Below are 18,353 nucleotides of genomic sequence, written 5' to 3'. Positions count from 1 at the left end.
TCTGCTTTACAGATGAGTAAACTGAAGTACATAGAGATTAAGTAAGGGGCTTCAACTCTCACAGTTTATCGAGGGGCAGAGCTGAAATTTGAACCTAAGTCTGCCTCCAAAACCCAAGCCCTGTGCTTTTCATCACCATGATATGTTCTTCTTGTCCTCTCATGGTGCTCATAGTGATCTCCCTGCTGGTGAGAGGAAAGAGGCCGCACTGGAAAATACATATATACTGAGAGTTAGTAATCTGAGCTGAACAAGATAGAGTAGCTGCTGCCACCTGCATGCTATGGACACCCCTCCGCCCACCCTCTGTCAGCCTTAGAGAGATATTTTGATTGCCTTCTGAGGTTATCCTGCTCTGATAGTGGCAATAAGTTTAAAAAATAGAAATATAATTTATGTAGTATTTTGATTTATAAATGCATTTATTTCATGGTGGTATAAGGCTGATTCCTCTTTTTCTCCATGAAGTTTTGTGTCTTAGCCAGCACGTTACTCTGGATTCCAACAAACCTAAGTGGCTGGTAAGTTATAATCCTGGCTGGGGTCCTGTGGGGCTGGAGAAATTGGGGAGTTTCTGTATAGACACATAATAGGAACAGGGCCTGAAGTGGAGCCCCAGGGAGGAAATGCCAGTGATTTTTAAACTGTTTCTTCCCCACAAAGCCTATCAAGTCAGTCCCTCAGGGACAGAGAGCAGTTAATGGTATTAGATAAAGAATCAGGCGGGTGCTTGCCTCTGCAGCACCAATACGATGACTGGAACAGCGCAGAAGATGGAGAAGACCCTGAATGAAAATGACATACAAATTTGTGAAGCGTTCTATTCGTTAAATATAAGAATGTAAGGTACTTGTCTTTTCACCGTTGTTCAAATTCCAAGGTTATTTCCCTTCTAAATTAGATTTCTATATCAAGTTAGGTTTCACAATGTAGTACAATTAACTTAGGAATCTACAAGTAATACACCATAGGCAATTAATACAGAGATAGAACCTAGACCATGGTCACAGCTCCCAAAACAGGGAGAATATAAGAAAATAATCTTTTAAAAAAATGCTTCACTTCTTTGGTTGTCTCTTAAATGTGATGGAGAGAAAACTATTAAAAATGGAAAACTGAGAGCTCTGGCTGGGAAGCTCAATTGGTTAGAGAATCGTCTAGATACGTCGAGGTTGCAGGTTCAATCTCTGGTCAGGGCACAAATGAGAAACAACCAATTAATACATAAATAAGTAGAACAATAGATCAATGTCTCTTTCTGTCTCTCTCTCCCTCTTTCCTTCCTTACCTCTCTCTCTCTCTGTGTCTGTCTCAAATCAATGAATTTTTTTTAAATGGCACACAAACAAAGGCAAACTGAGGATATGAGAAAGGCAGCATGCTATTGACAATAATGGAGTAACTGACAAGAAATGCTGATTTTGCCTGGCTGGTGTGGCTCAGTGGTTGAGCATTGACCCATGAACCAGGAGGTCATGGTTCGATGCCTGGGTTGCGGGCTTGATCCCCAGTGTGGGTTATGCAGGAGGCAGCTGATCAATGATTCTCTCTCATCATTGATGTTTCTATCTCTCTTTCCCTTTTGCATCTCTCTGAAATCAATAAAGATATATTTTTAAAAAAATCTAACAGTGTATTGGAGGAGCAGCCTAGAAAAGGACCTCTCCCTGGTCTTCTGACTCCTGAGGGAAAAGGAAAGAGGAAGGGACTGAGGCCCAGGCCCAGTTATTCTTGAGTAGAATCACCCCCATTTTCAAGAGGGAAGAGAGAGCGAGGGGCAGGACAAGAGGAGGGGACGTTTAAAGACAATTTCTCCTTACAGAACCAGAAAATGAGGGAAGAGACATTCCTCGGTACTCTCCTCTCCACTACTCCCAATCTCCCACCCCCTTAAAATACTAGAGTAAATTTTTTCAAAGACTTAAAAGAGAGGCTCAAACTTTTTGTTCAAAGGTAATGTCAGTTAACAAAATGTTAAGTGTTAGCCTTAACAAATAACTGGAAATTTTAATTGGTGGGTTAGACATCCTCAATATTCAATTATAAAAACTTAGATAAATATAATTGGAAGTGATAATTTAATAGCTCTCTATCTCTCTCATTCCAGAGTGGGTCTCTCTCCTCTATCTTGTCCATCCCCTCATCCAATCAACCACCAGAGCCAGTCATTTCTAACCTCAAAATACGTAGAAGGTCTTTTTGATCTGGTCTGCTCTACTTCAAGTTATTCCTTATACTTTTATGCCCCAGAGTATTGAAGTTGTTGAACTTTCTCAAAACTGGCATGTCATTTCATGTATTTGTTTCAGAACATGCTGGGGTTTTTTTCTATCTGGAAGGTTAGTGTTCCCCCCATCCAAATCTCCCGCCCCCCCCCGCCCATCACCCCTCATCTCATTCTTATGGTTATCCTACCTCTGAGCCCTTGCACCGAGCCCCTGTGCAATGCCCTTTCCCAGAGCGTGCTCATGTATTTCAAGCTATGTCCAGAGCTGACTTACTCAATAGGCACAGTAGGAGTAGTGCCTATTTCAGGAGCCCATGGAAATGATTAATTTCATTTGAAATCAAAAGGAAAAAATTATTGTTAAGTCAGATAAAATGTTTTAATATGTGATATTAATATATTTGCTTTTATAGCAACAGTTGTAAAATATTATAAAAACACAGGTATGTACATGTATATATAAACATAAACACACCTACACACATACATACTTTTTTTTTTCTTAATAGAAGGAGTCCATGAAGGCAAAATTGTTTAGGGCCCATGAAAGTCACATTGTAGTCATAGATAGTTTTCAATTTCTTTTTTTAAAAATATATTCTATTGATTTTTTACAGAGAGGAAGGGAGAGGGATAGAGAGTCAGAAACATCGATCAGCTGCCTCCTGCACACCTCCTACTGGGGATGTGCCTGCAACCAAGGTACATGCCCTTGACCAGAATCGAACCTGGGACCTTTCAGTCCGCAGGCTTACGCTTTATCCACTGAGCCAAACCAGTTAGGGCTCAATTTTTTTTTTTAATTCTCAAGATAAAATCAAGTTTGATCTATTTTTTTTTCTCTCAGTAAATGTTGATTTCTGAAAGCCGGCTAAAAAGGTAGCATCAAAAAATTCAGGAATAATTAATTCAAGCCAAACATAACTGGTAATTATGATCTTTTTTTAAAGTTTAGAGACAGAAGAAGAACAACAATATCTCGCCTCAAATTATATTAACATCTCCACTGATTCATTACAAGGAGGCAAGAAGTATTTGGTTTGGGTCCAAGCTGCAAATGTACTAGGTACGGAGAAGTCAAAACAACTGCAAGTTCACCTGGATGATATAGGTAAAGAATAAGAAATTATATACTGTATTTACAAATAAACAACTAATTTGTGCTGACCTAGTTAAGTGAAGTCTAGATCTAAAAGGAGTTCCGCAAAAGTTCTTGTAGATCATGATAAAGAAAACAAGAATTACCCATAATTTCTACATGGGTGTATCTGTTTTTTTAAATACTGATAACTTTTTATGTTCAAGGATTGTTCTAAGGGCTACGGGGAATAAAATAGACAAGGTACCTGCTACCCTAAATATCTTAAAGTCTACCAGGGAAGATGGAAGGAAATAAGAATTAGAATAAAGTATTATGAGTCTTATGTTCTGAGAAGTGCAGCATAATAAAGAATTTCTTCTGAATGCACTATTGTGGAAGTTATGTTTTTGTTTTTATTTTGAAAAGTTTTACAAAATACATAGAAAATTGTGGAGATTTTGTAGAGATCTTTATCAGCCAAATTTAACAAATGTTAATATTTTTTGTTTCAGATATTTTTAGAAATTGCCTTTTTTGACTTACAATATAGAATAAATATTTCTATTAGTTTAATCTACAATACTATTTTAACAAATGTCATTAACTAGTTACTATTGTTGAAGATTTAGACTGTTTTCAAATTTTCACCATTATAAATTACTAGAGGCCTGGTGCACGAAATGCATGCACTGGTGGGGGGGGGGCGGCCCTCAGCCCAGCCTGCACCCTCTCCAATCCGGGACCCCTCAGGGGATGTCCGACTGCTGGTCTAGACCAGCAGTCAGACATCCCTCTCACAATCCTGTACTGCTGGCTCCTAATCGCTCACCTGCCAGCCTGTCTGATCGCCCCTAATTGCCCCCCCTTGCTGGCCTGGTCGCCCCTAACTGCCCCCATCTGCTGGCCAGGTCGCCCCCAACTGCCCCCCCCCACTGGCCTAGTCACCCCTCACTGCCCCCTGCCAGCCTAATTGCCCCCAACTGCCCCCCTGCCAGCCTAGTTGTCCCCAACTGCCCCTCCCTGCCAGCCTGGTTGCCCCCAACAGCCCCCCCCCCTGCTAACCTGGTCGCCCCCCAACAGCCCCACCTGCTGGCCTGGTCACCCCCAACTGCCCCCCCCCCCCCCGCTGGCCTAGTCACCCCTCACTGCCCCCTGCCAGCCTAATCGCCCCCAACTGCCCCCCTGCCAGCCTAGTTGTCCCCAACTGCCCCTCCCTGCCAGCCTGGTTGCCCCCAACAGCCCCCCCCCCCCCCCGCTAACCTGGTCGCCCCCCAACAGCCCCACCTGCTGGCCTGGTCACCCCCAACTGCCCCCCCGCCAGCCTAGTTGTCCCTCATGGCTCCCCCACTGGCCTGGTCACCCCACGCAGCCTGCTGTTCAGTTGTTTGGTTGTCCCTCACTAACCCCCCCTGCCGGCCTGGTCGCCCCACGCAGCCTGCTTGTTCAGTCGTTTGGTCATCCCTCGGGCTGACCCTGGGCAGCTGGGCAGCCACCATCTGAGGCTTGCCTGTGCCTCAGGCCGGCTCTGGGCAGCTGGGGGGCTGAGGAGACTGGGGGACTCCGGAGGCAGGCACGCGGAGCAGCCGGGCCCGCCTTGGGGCAGGCCTGGCCACTCTGTGCGCCTGCTGCCCTGGCGGGGCTGAGGGGACTGGGCGCCACCATCTTGTGGCTGTGGGCATCGCCATCTTTGAGGTCATGGCAGTCAATTAACATATTCCCTCCTTATTGGCTGTGGGCGCTGCCATCTTTGTGAGGGTGTGATGGTCAATTAGCATATTCCCTCTTTGTTAGATAGGATTGCCATGAAAAACCTTTTGGCTAAAGTTTTGCTTGTAGTTGGTTTTCTCCTGAAGATAAATTCCAAAAAGTAATTTGTCCTTTTACAACTTGAGCATTTTACAACTACATCCCAGCCCTAAAGCCAGAGTTCAGCCAATGAACACCAAATGTGAATCACCCTCTTTGGAGATCTTTGTCCCAGTTATTCCTGTTTTTATCATAGTAGCCAACCCTTATTTGTGGATTTGCTTTATGTGATTTGAGTTATGTGTGGTCAACCATGGCCCAAAAATATTAAATGAAAAATTCCAGAAATAAACAATTCACAAGTTTTAAATAGTTTATCATTTTGAGTAGGGTGATTAAGTCTCGAACCATCCTGATAAATTCTGCCCAGGTTGTGAATCATCCTTTTACCCAGTATATCCACCTGTTATACTAGTATATATGCTTCCTATTTAGCAGTCACTTAGTAGCTCTCTTGGTTATCAGATTTACTGTCACATTGTTTGTGTTCAAGTAACCCTTATTTTACTTAATAATGCCACAAAATGCAAGGGTAGTGATGCTGACAATTCAGATATCCCAGAGAGAAGTGTAAAGTGCCTCCTTTAAGTGAAAAGGTAAGAATAGTACAAATTATATTATGAAAGAGTGCACATTCACATAACTTTTATTACAGTACTAGAGGCCCCGTGCATGGGATGGGTGCACTGGTGGGGGGCGTGGCCTGTGGGAATCGCCATTGTGGGAGCGCTGCTCATCCCAGTCAGCCAAGTGGCACTCCCACTGTGGGAGCGCACTGACCACCAGGGGGCAGCTCCTGCATTGAGCATCTGCCCCCTGCTGGTGAGTGCACATCATAATGACTGGTCGACTGGTCGACTGGTCGTTCTGGTCATTCCGCCATTTGGTCACTGGGCTTTTATTATATAGGATACTATTGTAATTGTTCTATTCTATTTCTAGTTATTGTTGTTAATCTCTTACTGTGCCTAATTATAAGTTAAACTTTATCATAGGTATATATGTGCAGGAGAAAACATAGTATTCCTAGGGTTTGGTACTATCTGTGGTTTTAGGCATCTACTGGGAGTCTTGGACCTGTCAGCCACGGATAAGGAAGATTACTATATGAAGGATGATTTCAGCAGGCTAACAATTATGCAGCACTTTCTTCAGGCTAACTGCTATTACATACATCATCTTATTTAACCCTCACAACAGCTCTATTTTGCAGAAGGTATTGTAATGTATACATGAGAAAACTGAGGCTAAGTTGCATTAAGAAATTTGAGATTGCAGAGCTAGGGAGCTTCTAATTCTAACATCCTCAACTACTATCCTCAGTTTTTATTTAAACACACAGTACAATGTGTCTGACAATTTTCCTGTTGACTAATAACTTAGGACAGTGGTCGGCAAACCGCGGCTCGCGAGCCACATGTGGCTCTTTGGACCCTTGAGTGTTCCAAAGCCACTTCTTCAAAATAGACTCGCCCAGACCGAAAACCAACTTCTGCACATGGACCACGAAGTTTCAATTGCAGTGTACGTACATGCCCGCACGTGGTATTTTGTGGAAGAGCCACACTCAAGGGGCCAAAGAGCCTCATGTGGCTCGCAAGCGGCGGTTTGTGACCCCTGACTTAGGAGATGTCATGCCTTCTTATGGGGTACAACATGAATATCTTTGGGGGATCACAAAGATTTTCTATTGGAACTAATATCTTAATTTCTCAACTTCCGTCTGGACTTATGTCAACCATCTCAACTAACAGTATTAGTCTAAAAATCTGTCATTATGCTCTGAATTTTGGATTTGAAATAAACACTGCTGATGATGGTGATGAAAAATAATTCCATTGTATTGTATATTCTTGGAGTTACAGTTCTCTTGACCATGACCTATACATTTTTGTAAATTTACATTTTGAGGTAGGATGGGGTAACATGCTCTTTTCTTACAACAGATTTACCTGGACAGATTAATGATAATTAAAGGCTGTCATATCCACTATCATTTGGGCAATATGGTTTTTAGTATATAAATTAGTAGTAGCAGTATTACTGTTATTATCATTGTGACCTTATTATGATCATAATATTATTGAATTGTGTTCTAGACAACAAGCATATCACATTAAGTTCTGAAAACAATCACACATGGTACTGTGCCCATTTTACAGATGAAGAAAGAGATAAAATAATTTGCTCAAGGTTGCATAGCTAGTAGGACAGCTAGATTTCATCCCAAACTTGTTAACTTGTCATAGTTAATTATCACCCCACCTCCCATAAAGCAAAAATCTTATCTGGTTGCCACCACCAGCAAATCTGAATTCTCACACCATGAATAAGGAAGCTTCTTGTTTGGAGTTGTTTCTCCTCCTCCTCCTTCTCCTCCTCCTCCTCCTCATCATCATCCAGATAATATAACAGATAGAGGACTTCACACAACAAAGCCACCAGAATATTAACAGATGAGCTATTTTCACTTGTGACACTTTAAGAATGAGATATTGCAAGTTAGATAAATGAACTGTTCTATGAAACTGAGGAAAGTGGACTCTCCTGGGAGCAATTTCCACATAATAGCTATGGGATTGGGCTTTAATTAAGTTAGGCTGTGCTGAAAGGCAGGGCTGAGTTAATAGTGCAGTAACACTGTGCCAAAATGACATGTGAGAGGAATGCTTAATTTCTCTTGTAAAGAAATAAATTAGAATACAGAAAGTGCAGTGCTTACTGGCTGCCATTTTGAACATTAATGTTCCCCAATGAATAATTATGGGTAAAAACATGCTATTTATTTCAATACTAGAGGCCCGGTGCGTGAAATTTGTGCATGGGGGGTTGTCCCTCAGCCCAGCCTGCATCCTCTCCAATCTGGGACCCCTCGAGGGATCGGGCCTAAACGGGCAGTTGGACATCCCTCTCACAATCCAGGACTGCTGGCTCCCAACTGCTCGCCTGCCTGCCTGCCTGATTGCCCCTAACCACTCCCCTGCCAGCCTGATCGATGCCTAACTGCTCCCCTGCTGTCCGTTTGCCCCTAACTGCCCTCCTCTGCTGGCCTGGTCACTCCTAACTGCCCTCCCTTGCCAATCTGGTTGCCCCTAACTGCCCTCCCCTGCAGGCCTGGTCACCCCCAACTGCCCTCCTCTGCTGGCCTGGTCACCCCTAACTGCCCTCCCCTGCAGGCCTGGTCACCCCCAACTGCTCTCCCCTGCCGGCCATGTTGTGGTGGCCATCTTGTGTGTTGGAGTGACAGTCAATTTGCATATTACTCTTTTATTAGATAGGACAAGTGGAATCTTCAAAAAAAGTATCTATGATGACATGACAGTTTTGGGGGGATTTTTGGATTTTTTTTTCAATGTATAAATATTTCATGGCAGGCAAAACTGAATAATACATTGTGTATAGAGAAATACATGTGAGGTAGGAAAAAAGCAATGGAATTATTACCAATAAATTAAGAATCGAAGCTACCTCTTTTATAAGGGAAAAGAGGTTTGGGAATGGTTGTTTGGCCACCAATCAATATCTTCCATAGAATCTAATTTGGGTTGTTTTCCAAATGGATGATCAGTTATTACATAATATTTGTCATTTACTTCTTATTATAGATATTTTCTTTTATAGTTTTATCATATATTTTATCATATCCTAAGTTCTCTTTTACAGTTGGGTCTAGATTTGACAGTTCTTTAATAAATGTAAAATAGAGAAAAACAAAACCAAAATAAAAATCTAAAATCTTATGGGAAGGTTTGAACCTAAACAATGACAGCAAAAATTTAACATTTGAATCTTGTGTAACAAACAATATGTTCAAGTACATGTTATATAACATATTTATTTTTTAAAATATATAAGCTCATTCAGATCTAAAGGCTTAGATCTCTACTGTGCCGAGACTCTATCTTAAACCTGACTTATTGTGATCTGCATTTCTCATAGGACTAAACAGATTTTGGTTCCTCCCAGAAATTTCTTCCTGCAAATGAATGCTTGTGCTGCTCTAGCAGTGGCAGGCCAAACTCAGAAGTGGGAGACAGGAGCGGGTAAATAACACAGCACTAAGGGTGCTTATGTGGTCTCCAGTGGCCTCAGAAGGTCCACTTCCCTGCATAATGTTAGCTTGCTCAGAGCCCCCAATGGGGTCTACTTCCCTGACTCCAGAGATCTCTGAATACTGATTCTTCTTGTAAGAAGTGTATACTAGCTATAGGAAATCAACTATGGGATTCAGCTGATAAAAGTTTGGTCCAGTAAGGTCTTTAATTAGACTAATTCTACTACTACTACTTCTGTCCTGCTCTAGGTTTAGCCCAAGGATTTTATTCTACGACTGTGCTACTAGAGAGCAAATCTTTAATTTTTATATTTCTCTATAAATCATATACCTGTGCACATAATTTTAGATAATAGTTATTAATAATTAAAAAATAATTTCACCAAAGAATACTTCCTACATTTAGAATAAGTGAAAAGAAGATGAATTCATAGAGGATATTAAACTTTAACAATGGTCCCTAAAAACACACATACAGTCTTGAGCTTTTTATTAAATAATACAAGTAGAGGTCCCCGCCAGGTGGCTCAGTTGGTTGGAGCATCATCCTGTGGGTTTGATTCCCAGTCAGGTAACATACCTACGTTGTAGATTCATTCCCGGTTGGAATGCAAATGGGAGACAAACAACCTCTCTCTCTAAAAAATCAATAAACATATCCTTAAGAAAGGATTTTTTTAAAAAGAATGTAATAATATCAATAATAATACATCTAGAAAAGTCATAGGTTTTTTGTTTGTTTGTTTGTTTTTGTTCTAAGCATGCATTTAGGAGAAATGGAAAGTACCAATGATTCCATTCTGTTTGGACAGAACAAACTTTTAAGTATTTATATACTTTAGAAATATAGAGATTTCATTTACACCCTTACTCATAGTACAACGAAAAAACTAGTGAGAGAACCGATCAGAATTTCAATTCCCTTTTGAAAGTTATTTTCATAGAACATAGTGATAATTGGTAAAATCTTAGAGTCTTTTGAGACTTGCTTTGTTCAAATCATACTTTCAAATACAGATTTGTTTTAATGGAGAATAAAACAAGTTAGCAGTAAATATAAATATTCACACAAATTTCCATCTAACACCAGAGAATAAAAATAATATTACTGTGAAAGGTTTAAATTCAACAACTTATTAAATGAAATTATTTGAAGTAAATTTAGGATGCAAAACATCTCTCCTAAACAGATGCAGGGAAAAAGAGCTATCTCCTTTATTTCTTTTTTTTACATTATTATGTTAATAAGGCCAGGCTCTGGAATTTCATTAGTTAGAATTATAAGGGTGTGGGAGGGGAGGAAAGGCAAGACTATTAGAGTTCCTTTTAAAAGAACTGAAGAATGGGCTGAATAGAATTTTACTTAGCAACAATTGTTTCCTATACAACAGAATAGAAAACAAGGGAAAAAATCATTCATTGTTAATTAGATCATGGAATTATTTTTAGTACTTAAGAGTTTTTTATAATTTTTAGGATTTATTTATTGATCTGAGAGAGAGAGAGAGAGAGAGAGAGAGAGAGAGAGAGAGAGAGAATATTGATTTGTTGTTCCACTTATATATGCATTCATTGGTTGATTCTAGTATGTGTCACTGACCGGGGATCAAACCGAAAACCTTGGCATATTGGGACGATGCTCTCACCAAGTGAACTATGTGGCTAGGGCAGTAATGAGTTGTAACATGTCCATAGATTGATGAAAAGATACACATTTTTCTCTAGGCAAGTTTTAAATTGCTGGGTTTTTGTTTTTGTTTTTTCCTAGTGATACCTTCAGAAGCCATCATTTCCAGGGTTGAGGATATAAATACTACAGTCCCCAAGACCATAATTCATTGGAATAGTCAAACAACAATTGAAAAGGTTTCCTGTGAAATGAGACACAAGGCTACAACAAACCGAACTTGGAATGTAAGCTAACTTTCACTATTCTTTAGTATGTAAGTGAATGAAAAAAAGCACCAACCAACAGTCAGTGACCACAGGGACTTACAGTGATCTATTTGACATGTTTTTATCTGATTCTTTGTGTGATATTCATACCACTCTGGTTTTAATAATGATTAAACTATGTTTCCACACAGGGAGATGTTTTCTGATATTTCACAGACCTGCCTTTTGTAAAGTGCTAAATAGTTGAATGTTCAGCTGAGATATGTCCATCTACTTAGTTCTTAGTCCTCAGTCTTAGATGAGTATAAGGTTACAAAGTGAATGTCTACTGGTAGACAAACTAATCATCCTCAAATACCAATGACAAGTTACCAAGTATCTTGGGAGAGGCATAGGTACAAGGTTCATTAATAAAATCACATCACATGACAGCACCTGTGAACATTAATAAAAACTCACTAATTTGAACTATAGGATAATACTAGTCTGAGAAAAAAGTTCCAATTTGAAAAGAGATGCAACTTTATTTGTGATTACAATAAACTGCCCTTTAGTAAAAATAATTAATAAATGGAGTTGCCTGGTTTTGCTTGAGAGTTATTTATCATATATGATGGATACATGAATAAAGAAGATGTGAGATATATCTAGTATACACACACACATAATGGAATATTACTCAGCAATTAAAAAATAATGAGATCTTGCCATTTGTGACTACATGGGTGGACCTAGAAGGCATTATGCTAAGTGAAATAAGACAGACAGAGAAAAACAAATATCATATGATTTCACTTATATGTGGAATCTAAAAAACAACAACAAAATAAATAACAAAAATAGACCCATTGTTAAAGAGAACAAGCTAATGTTTGCCAAAGGGGAGGAAGGGGAGGGGAATGATGAAAGAAAAGAAAAGGAAAGGAAAGGAAAGGAAAGGAAAGGAAAGGAAAGGAAAGGAAAGGAAAGGAAAGGAAAGGAAAGGAAAGGAAAGGAGAGAAAGGGAGGGAGGGAGGGAGGGGGAGGGTGGGGGAGGAAAGGAAAGAAAGAAAGAAAGAAAGAAAGAAAGAAAGAAAGAAAGAAGAAAGAAAAAAAGAAAGAAAGAAAGAAAGAAAGAAAGAAAGAAAGAAAGAAAGAAAGAAAGAAAGAAAGAAAGAAAGAAAGAAAGAAAGAAAGAAAGAAAGAAAGAAAGAAAGAAAGAAAGAAAGAAAGAAAGAGGGATGAAGGGAGGGAGGGAGGGAGGAAGGAAGGAAGGAAGGAAGGAAGGAAGGAAGGAAGGAAGGAAGGAAGAAAAGTAAGTTCTGGGTGAACATGATGAATTGAACATACTCATCCAAATAAAATAAAATAACAACCCTCTCTTTCAAAAAACAATTGTGAGTTATGTATCATGTATAAATTTACTAGTTTTCATGGAGTTAAATGAAACAGTGTATATTTAACAGTAATCTTTGGTGATCCGTGTGACTCCAAAGCCTTCGTCTGCTTCAGCCTCATCATTCTGAGCATGAGTTTTGCTGTGGACCAATGTGCTAACGAGTGTGAAGATGAGGGTAAAACTATATTGACTTCATGACATCGTCTAAAGATGGCTCTTTCCAACAAATCCCTGTTGTCAGTAGTTTATTTACCTTGTTCATTTAAATCAGAAATGTGAACTTCACAGTTGTTCAGATTACACTGATATGCGAGTCCATGTGCTGCATCATTTGGGCAGGAACCAAGTGGCTGTGCTGCTGGACTCCATGCCTGAATAATTATGCATCTGTGTGCACAGCAGCCCCACGCTTAATGCCTGGGACAGATGAGATAAACACTAAACAAAAATCCACAGCCACTCTTTTGCCGAGGCTGAACTTAGGTAAATTTGAGAACAACCTAAATGAAATTCTTGAGTCTTAGATTTTGAGTTCATAGGGTTTTGCTCAAATAGGACACCTGGGCCCTGTGTAGTGTGACAGTCATAGGATGATACTGAGAATAGGAAACTCCTTTATTTGGCAGAAGTAGGAGAAATTAATAGGCTGCAAGAATGTTTAGAAAATACAAAGGAATTATGTTATCTGAATCTCTGAATAGGTTTTCAGAAACCAGCTGTTTTCTGATTGAAATTCTTGTTCTCTGCTCCCCCTGGTGGAGCTATATATGCCATTGTGAGACTTGGTAACCGGTAAATTTGAGCTAACTTTTCAAAACCTTCTCTTTCAATGAAAACACAATACAAAATCTATGGGACACAGTGAAAGCAGTCCTGAGAGGGAATTTTATAGCTCTACAAGCCTACCTTAAAAAAAAACAAGAAAAAATGGTAATAAATCATCTAACTCTACAACTTAAAGAATTAGAAAGAGAGCAATAAGAAAAGCCCAGAGTGAGCAGAAGGAAGGAGATAATAAAGATCAGAGCAGAAATAAATGACATAGAGACAAAAAAAAAAAAAAAAAAAAAAAAAACAACACCAAAAAAACTAAAGATCAATGAAGCCAAGAGCTGGTTCTTTGAAAGGATAAATAAGATTGATGAACCTCTAGCCAGGCTCACCAAGAAGCAAAGAGAGAGGACCCAAATAAACAAAATCAGAAATGAAAGAGGAGAAATAACAACAAACCCCACAGAAATGCAAAGGATTGTTAACAAATACTATGAACAACTCTATTCCAACAAATTGGACAACCTGGAGGAAATGGACATATTCCTAGAAAAATACAACCTGCCAAAACTCAATCAGGAAGAATCTAAACATCTCAATAGTCCAATAACTATGGAAGAAATTGAAGCAGTCATCAAAAGGCTTCCAGCAAACAAAAGCCCAGGGCCAGATGGCTTCACAGGGGAGTTTTACCAAACATTCAAAGAACTAAAACCTATCCTCCTCAGATTATTCCAAAAAATTTAAGAGGAAGGAACACTTCCAAGCTCATTCTATGAAGCCAACATTACCCCAATACCAATACCAGATAAAGACAACACAAAGAAAGAGAATTACAGGCCAACATCCCTCATGAACATAGATGCCAAAATCCTCAACAAAATTCTAGCAAATCGGATCCAGCAGTACATCAGAAAGATCATACACAATGACCAAGTAGGATTTATCCCAGGGATGCAAGGATGGTACAATATGTACAAATCAATAAACATGATACATCACATAAACAAATTGAGAGATAAGAATCACAAAGTCATATCAATTGATGCAGAAAAAGCATTTGACAAAATCCAACACCTTTTCTTGATAAAAACCCTCAGCAAAGTGGGAATAGAGGGATCATACCTCAACATAATAAAAGCCTTATACGACAAACCTACAGTCAACATCATACTCAATGGGCAAAAACTAAAACCATTTCCCCTAAGAACAGGAACAAGACAGGGATGCCCACTTTCACCACTCCTGTTCAACATAGTACTGGAAGTGCTAGCCATAGCAACTAGACAAGAAGAAGAAATAAAAGGTATCCAAATTGGAAAAGAAGACGTAAAACTGTCATTATTTGCAGATGACATGATACTGTACATAGAAAACCCTAAAGACTCCATCAAAAAATTATTAGACTTAATAAATGAGTTCGGCAATGTAGCAGGATACAAAATTCATGCCAAGAAATCGATGGCATTTTTATACATCAATAATGAACTTACAGAGAGATTTAAAAAAACAATCTAATTTACCAATGCACCAAAAAAAATTAAGATACCTAGGAATAAACTTAACTAAGGAGGTAAAAGACCTATACTCAGAAAACTATAGGACACTGAAAAAAGAGATAGAGGAAGACATAAACAGATGGAAGAACATACCGTGTTCATGGATTGGTAGAATCAACATCATTAAAATGTCCATACTACCCAAAGCAATCTACAGATTCAATGCACTCCCCATTAAAATACCAATGGCATATTTCACAGACCTAGAAAGAACTCTCCAAAAATTCATCTGGAATAAAAAAAGACCCCGAATAGCAATCCTGAAAAAGAAGAATAAAATAGGAGGGATCTCAATACCAGATATCAAGCTGTATTACAAAGCCACTGTTCTCAAACCTGCCTGCTACTGGCACAAGAACAGACATATAGACCAATGGAATAGAATAGAGAACCCAGAAATCAACCCAAACCACTATGCTCAATTAATATTTGACAAAGGAGGCAAGAGCATACAATGGAGTCAAGACAGTCTCTTCAATAAATGGTGTTGGGAAAATTGGACAGATACATGCAAAAAAGTGAAACTAGACCACCAACTTACGCCATACACAAAAATAAACTCAAAATGGATAAAGGACTTAAACGTAAGACAGGAAACCATAAAAATACTAGAAGAATCCACAGGCAGCAAAATCTCAGACATATGCTGAAGCAATTTCTTCACCGATACAGCTCATGTGGCAATGGAAACTAAAGAGAAAATAAACAAACGGGACTACATCAAAATAAAAAGCTTCTGCACAGCAAAAGAAACCATCAATAAAACAACAAGAAAGCCCACTGCATGGGAGAGCATACTTGCCAAAGTTATCTCTGATAAGGGTTTAATCTCCAACATTTACAGGGAACTCATACAACTTAACAAAAGGAAGATAAACAACCCAATCTAAAAATGGGCAACTGACCTAAATAAGATACTTTTTGAAAGAGGACATAAGGAAGGCCAAGAGACATATGAAAACCTGCTCAAAGTCACTAATCATCCGAGAGATGCAAATCAAAACGACAATGAGGTACCATCTCACACCTGTCAGAATAGCTATCATCAACAAATCAACAAATGACAAGTGCTGGCGAAGAGGCGGAGAAAAAGGAACTCTCGTGCACTGCTGGTGGGAATGCAGACTGGTGCAGCCACTGTGGAGAACAGTATGGAGTTTCCTTAAAAAACTAAAAATGGAACTCCCATTTGACACAGTGATCCCATTTCCAGGAATATATCCCAAGAAACTAGAAACACCAATCAGAAAGGATATATGCACCCCTATTTCCATAGCAGCACAATTTACTATAGCTAAGATTTGGAAACAGCCTAAGTGCCCATCAGCAGATGAGTGGATTAAGAAACTGTGGTACATATACACAATGGAATACTACCCTGTTATAAAAAGGAAGGAACTCTTACCATTTGCAACAGCATGGATGGTCCTGGAGAGCATTATGCTAAGTGAAATAAGTCAGTCAGAGAAAGATAAATATCACATGATCTAACTCATTTGTGGAATATAATGAACAACATAAACTGATGAACAAAAATAGATCCAGAGACAGAGAAGCATCGATCAGATGCTCAAACCGCAGAGGGAAGGTAGGGGAGGGGGAGGGTAAGAGGGAGAGATCAAACAAAGGACTTGTATGCATGCATATAAGCATAACTAATGGACACAGACACCAGGGGGGTGAGGGCATGACAGGGGTGGGGGGAGGGGTGCAATGGGGGATTAAGAACACATATGTAATACCTTAATCAATAAAGAAAGAAAAAAACTCTTTAATAGGATCAGACAAATGAAGGAACTGGAAGAATATTTGTTATCCCATTTACCAGTAATAGTCATAACAACCTTTTGTGATAGGTAGTATCAGCTTCATTACAGACTGGACTTAAAAGAGCTTAAGACAGGTTCCCCAAACTTTACACAGTTAGTAACTAAATGCCTCTCACAGATCTTACTAGTACATCCCTTTGGGCATCCCCCAAACTATTTGGAAAATGAAAAAACAGGTTTCAATCAAAAACCTGTACTCTATCCCTTCTGCTATGATTCTTCCAAATGTAACCACTTACACAGAAAAAGGTGAATTACTATTTCTATCCAGATGACCCAAATCCAGTCAGTAATAGCCAGAGTGAAGCTTTATGATTTACATTTGCTACCCTATCAATTTTGTCTGGGGCAGGCCTAAGATGCTATCTTTGCCTCCATGTAGGAAGCCAGAGTCAAGAAGAGTGGGCGGACACAAAGGACTGCAGATTTACTTTCCCACCTTGGCTCTGCCTCCATCAGACATTGCTGGAGGGAGGTACTTCCAGGCACCAGGCAGCTACCAGGAAAGCCTTGTGACTAAGCACACCGGCTCTCAAGTTCAAAGCCTGGCTCTGCCTCTCTAGTAGTACAACCTTGGGCAAGTTCCTTATCTTCTCTGTGCCTCATTATTCCCATAGCTAAAACAGGAATGCGATAAGCACTTACCTCACAGGGTTGTGGGATGATCAAATGCTGTAAGAAGCTAGCCCAGAGCCTAGAATGGAGTTAATGTCCAGTAAATGCTGGCTGTTATCATTATTCTTCATCTTAACCTCCAGGGGAGCTATGCAGCAGGCTTGATAGAGCAAAGGAAGCCCACCTGAAAAGCAAAATCAGTGCATTGAGAATGCTTTTCAGCCCCCTTTAGTTAAGCTGCATATAGACTGTGAGGTGTCGCCAGCCCTCCTGGCAATCCTCCAGGCTGACACCATAGGGAGAATGTTTACTTTCTTGGTTATCGTGGACTGTCTTCTTGGCATCTCAAACTGTGTCAAAATTTGAGCTCAGTCCTCAGCAACAATCCTTGCACACTGCTGTGTACTCTTTGCCATGTTGAATACACCTAACTGTTTACAAGTATATTTCCCCATCCTGTAATTGTGAGCTTCTGGAAGACAGGGCTGTTCTATAATTTTGTATCTACATTGATTCTTATAATGTCTAGTTCACACAGATAATACTATGAAACATTAACTATTATTATTTGCCTTTAATAGTGCCTATCAGCAATAATAGTAATTTAAGGAAATCTTCCCAATAAGTTGGAGTAAATGGGTTAATGGTGATGCACTTCTCTAATTACACAAGACCAAGGTATTGACGAACTTTTTATTCAAGGTCCAAACAGTAAACAATTTAGGCTTTGCAGGCCATAAGGTCTCTGTCCCAACTACTGAACTTTGCATGGGCAGCATCAAAACAGATACTAAGTGAGTGGACATTGTTCCATTCCAGTAAAATTTTATTTTTGGACACTGAAATTTGAATTTCATATAATTTTCATGTATCACGAAATAGTCTTCCATTGATTTTTCTTCCACACTTAAAAAATGTAAAATCCATTCTTAGCTCATGGGCCGCAGAAAACCAAGCATTCATTTTCTCCCTGGGATGACTAATAGAACAATACACAGATAGCAGAGGGCCAAATCCTTGGCCTTTGCATTTCAAAGGTATAAATGCTGAAGACTTGGAAGAGATTAGTCATGACTAAGTTTCCCAATAATCATGTCCCTTCCCTCCTCCACCAAACAGTAGATAAAGACTACCTGA

General features: G+C 39.6%; 1 protein-coding gene across 1 annotated transcript in view; it reads left to right on the top strand.

The window, feature by feature from the left end:
* IL23R (interleukin 23 receptor) overlaps positions 1-18,353 on the top strand; it is a gene marked incomplete at both ends in the record, with an annotated part of 70,961 nt that overhangs the window by 19,779 nt on the left and 32,829 nt on the right. The window contains 2 exons of the mRNA XM_079776141.1: positions 3,178-3,338; positions 10,937-11,082. Coding sequence (XP_079632267.1) covers positions 3,178-3,338; positions 10,937-11,082 — 307 coding nt within the window. The remainder of the gene's footprint in view (positions 1-3,177; positions 3,339-10,936; positions 11,083-18,353) is intronic.

The sequence above is a fragment of the Cnephaeus nilssonii genome, assembly GCF_951640355.1.
Source record: "Cnephaeus nilssonii genome assembly, chromosome: 7".
NCBI classification, from domain to species: Eukaryota; Metazoa; Chordata; class Mammalia; order Chiroptera; family Vespertilionidae; genus Cnephaeus; species Cnephaeus nilssonii.
The sequence above is the reverse complement of the archived record's forward strand: the minus strand, read 5'-3'. Positions and strand labels throughout refer to the sequence as shown.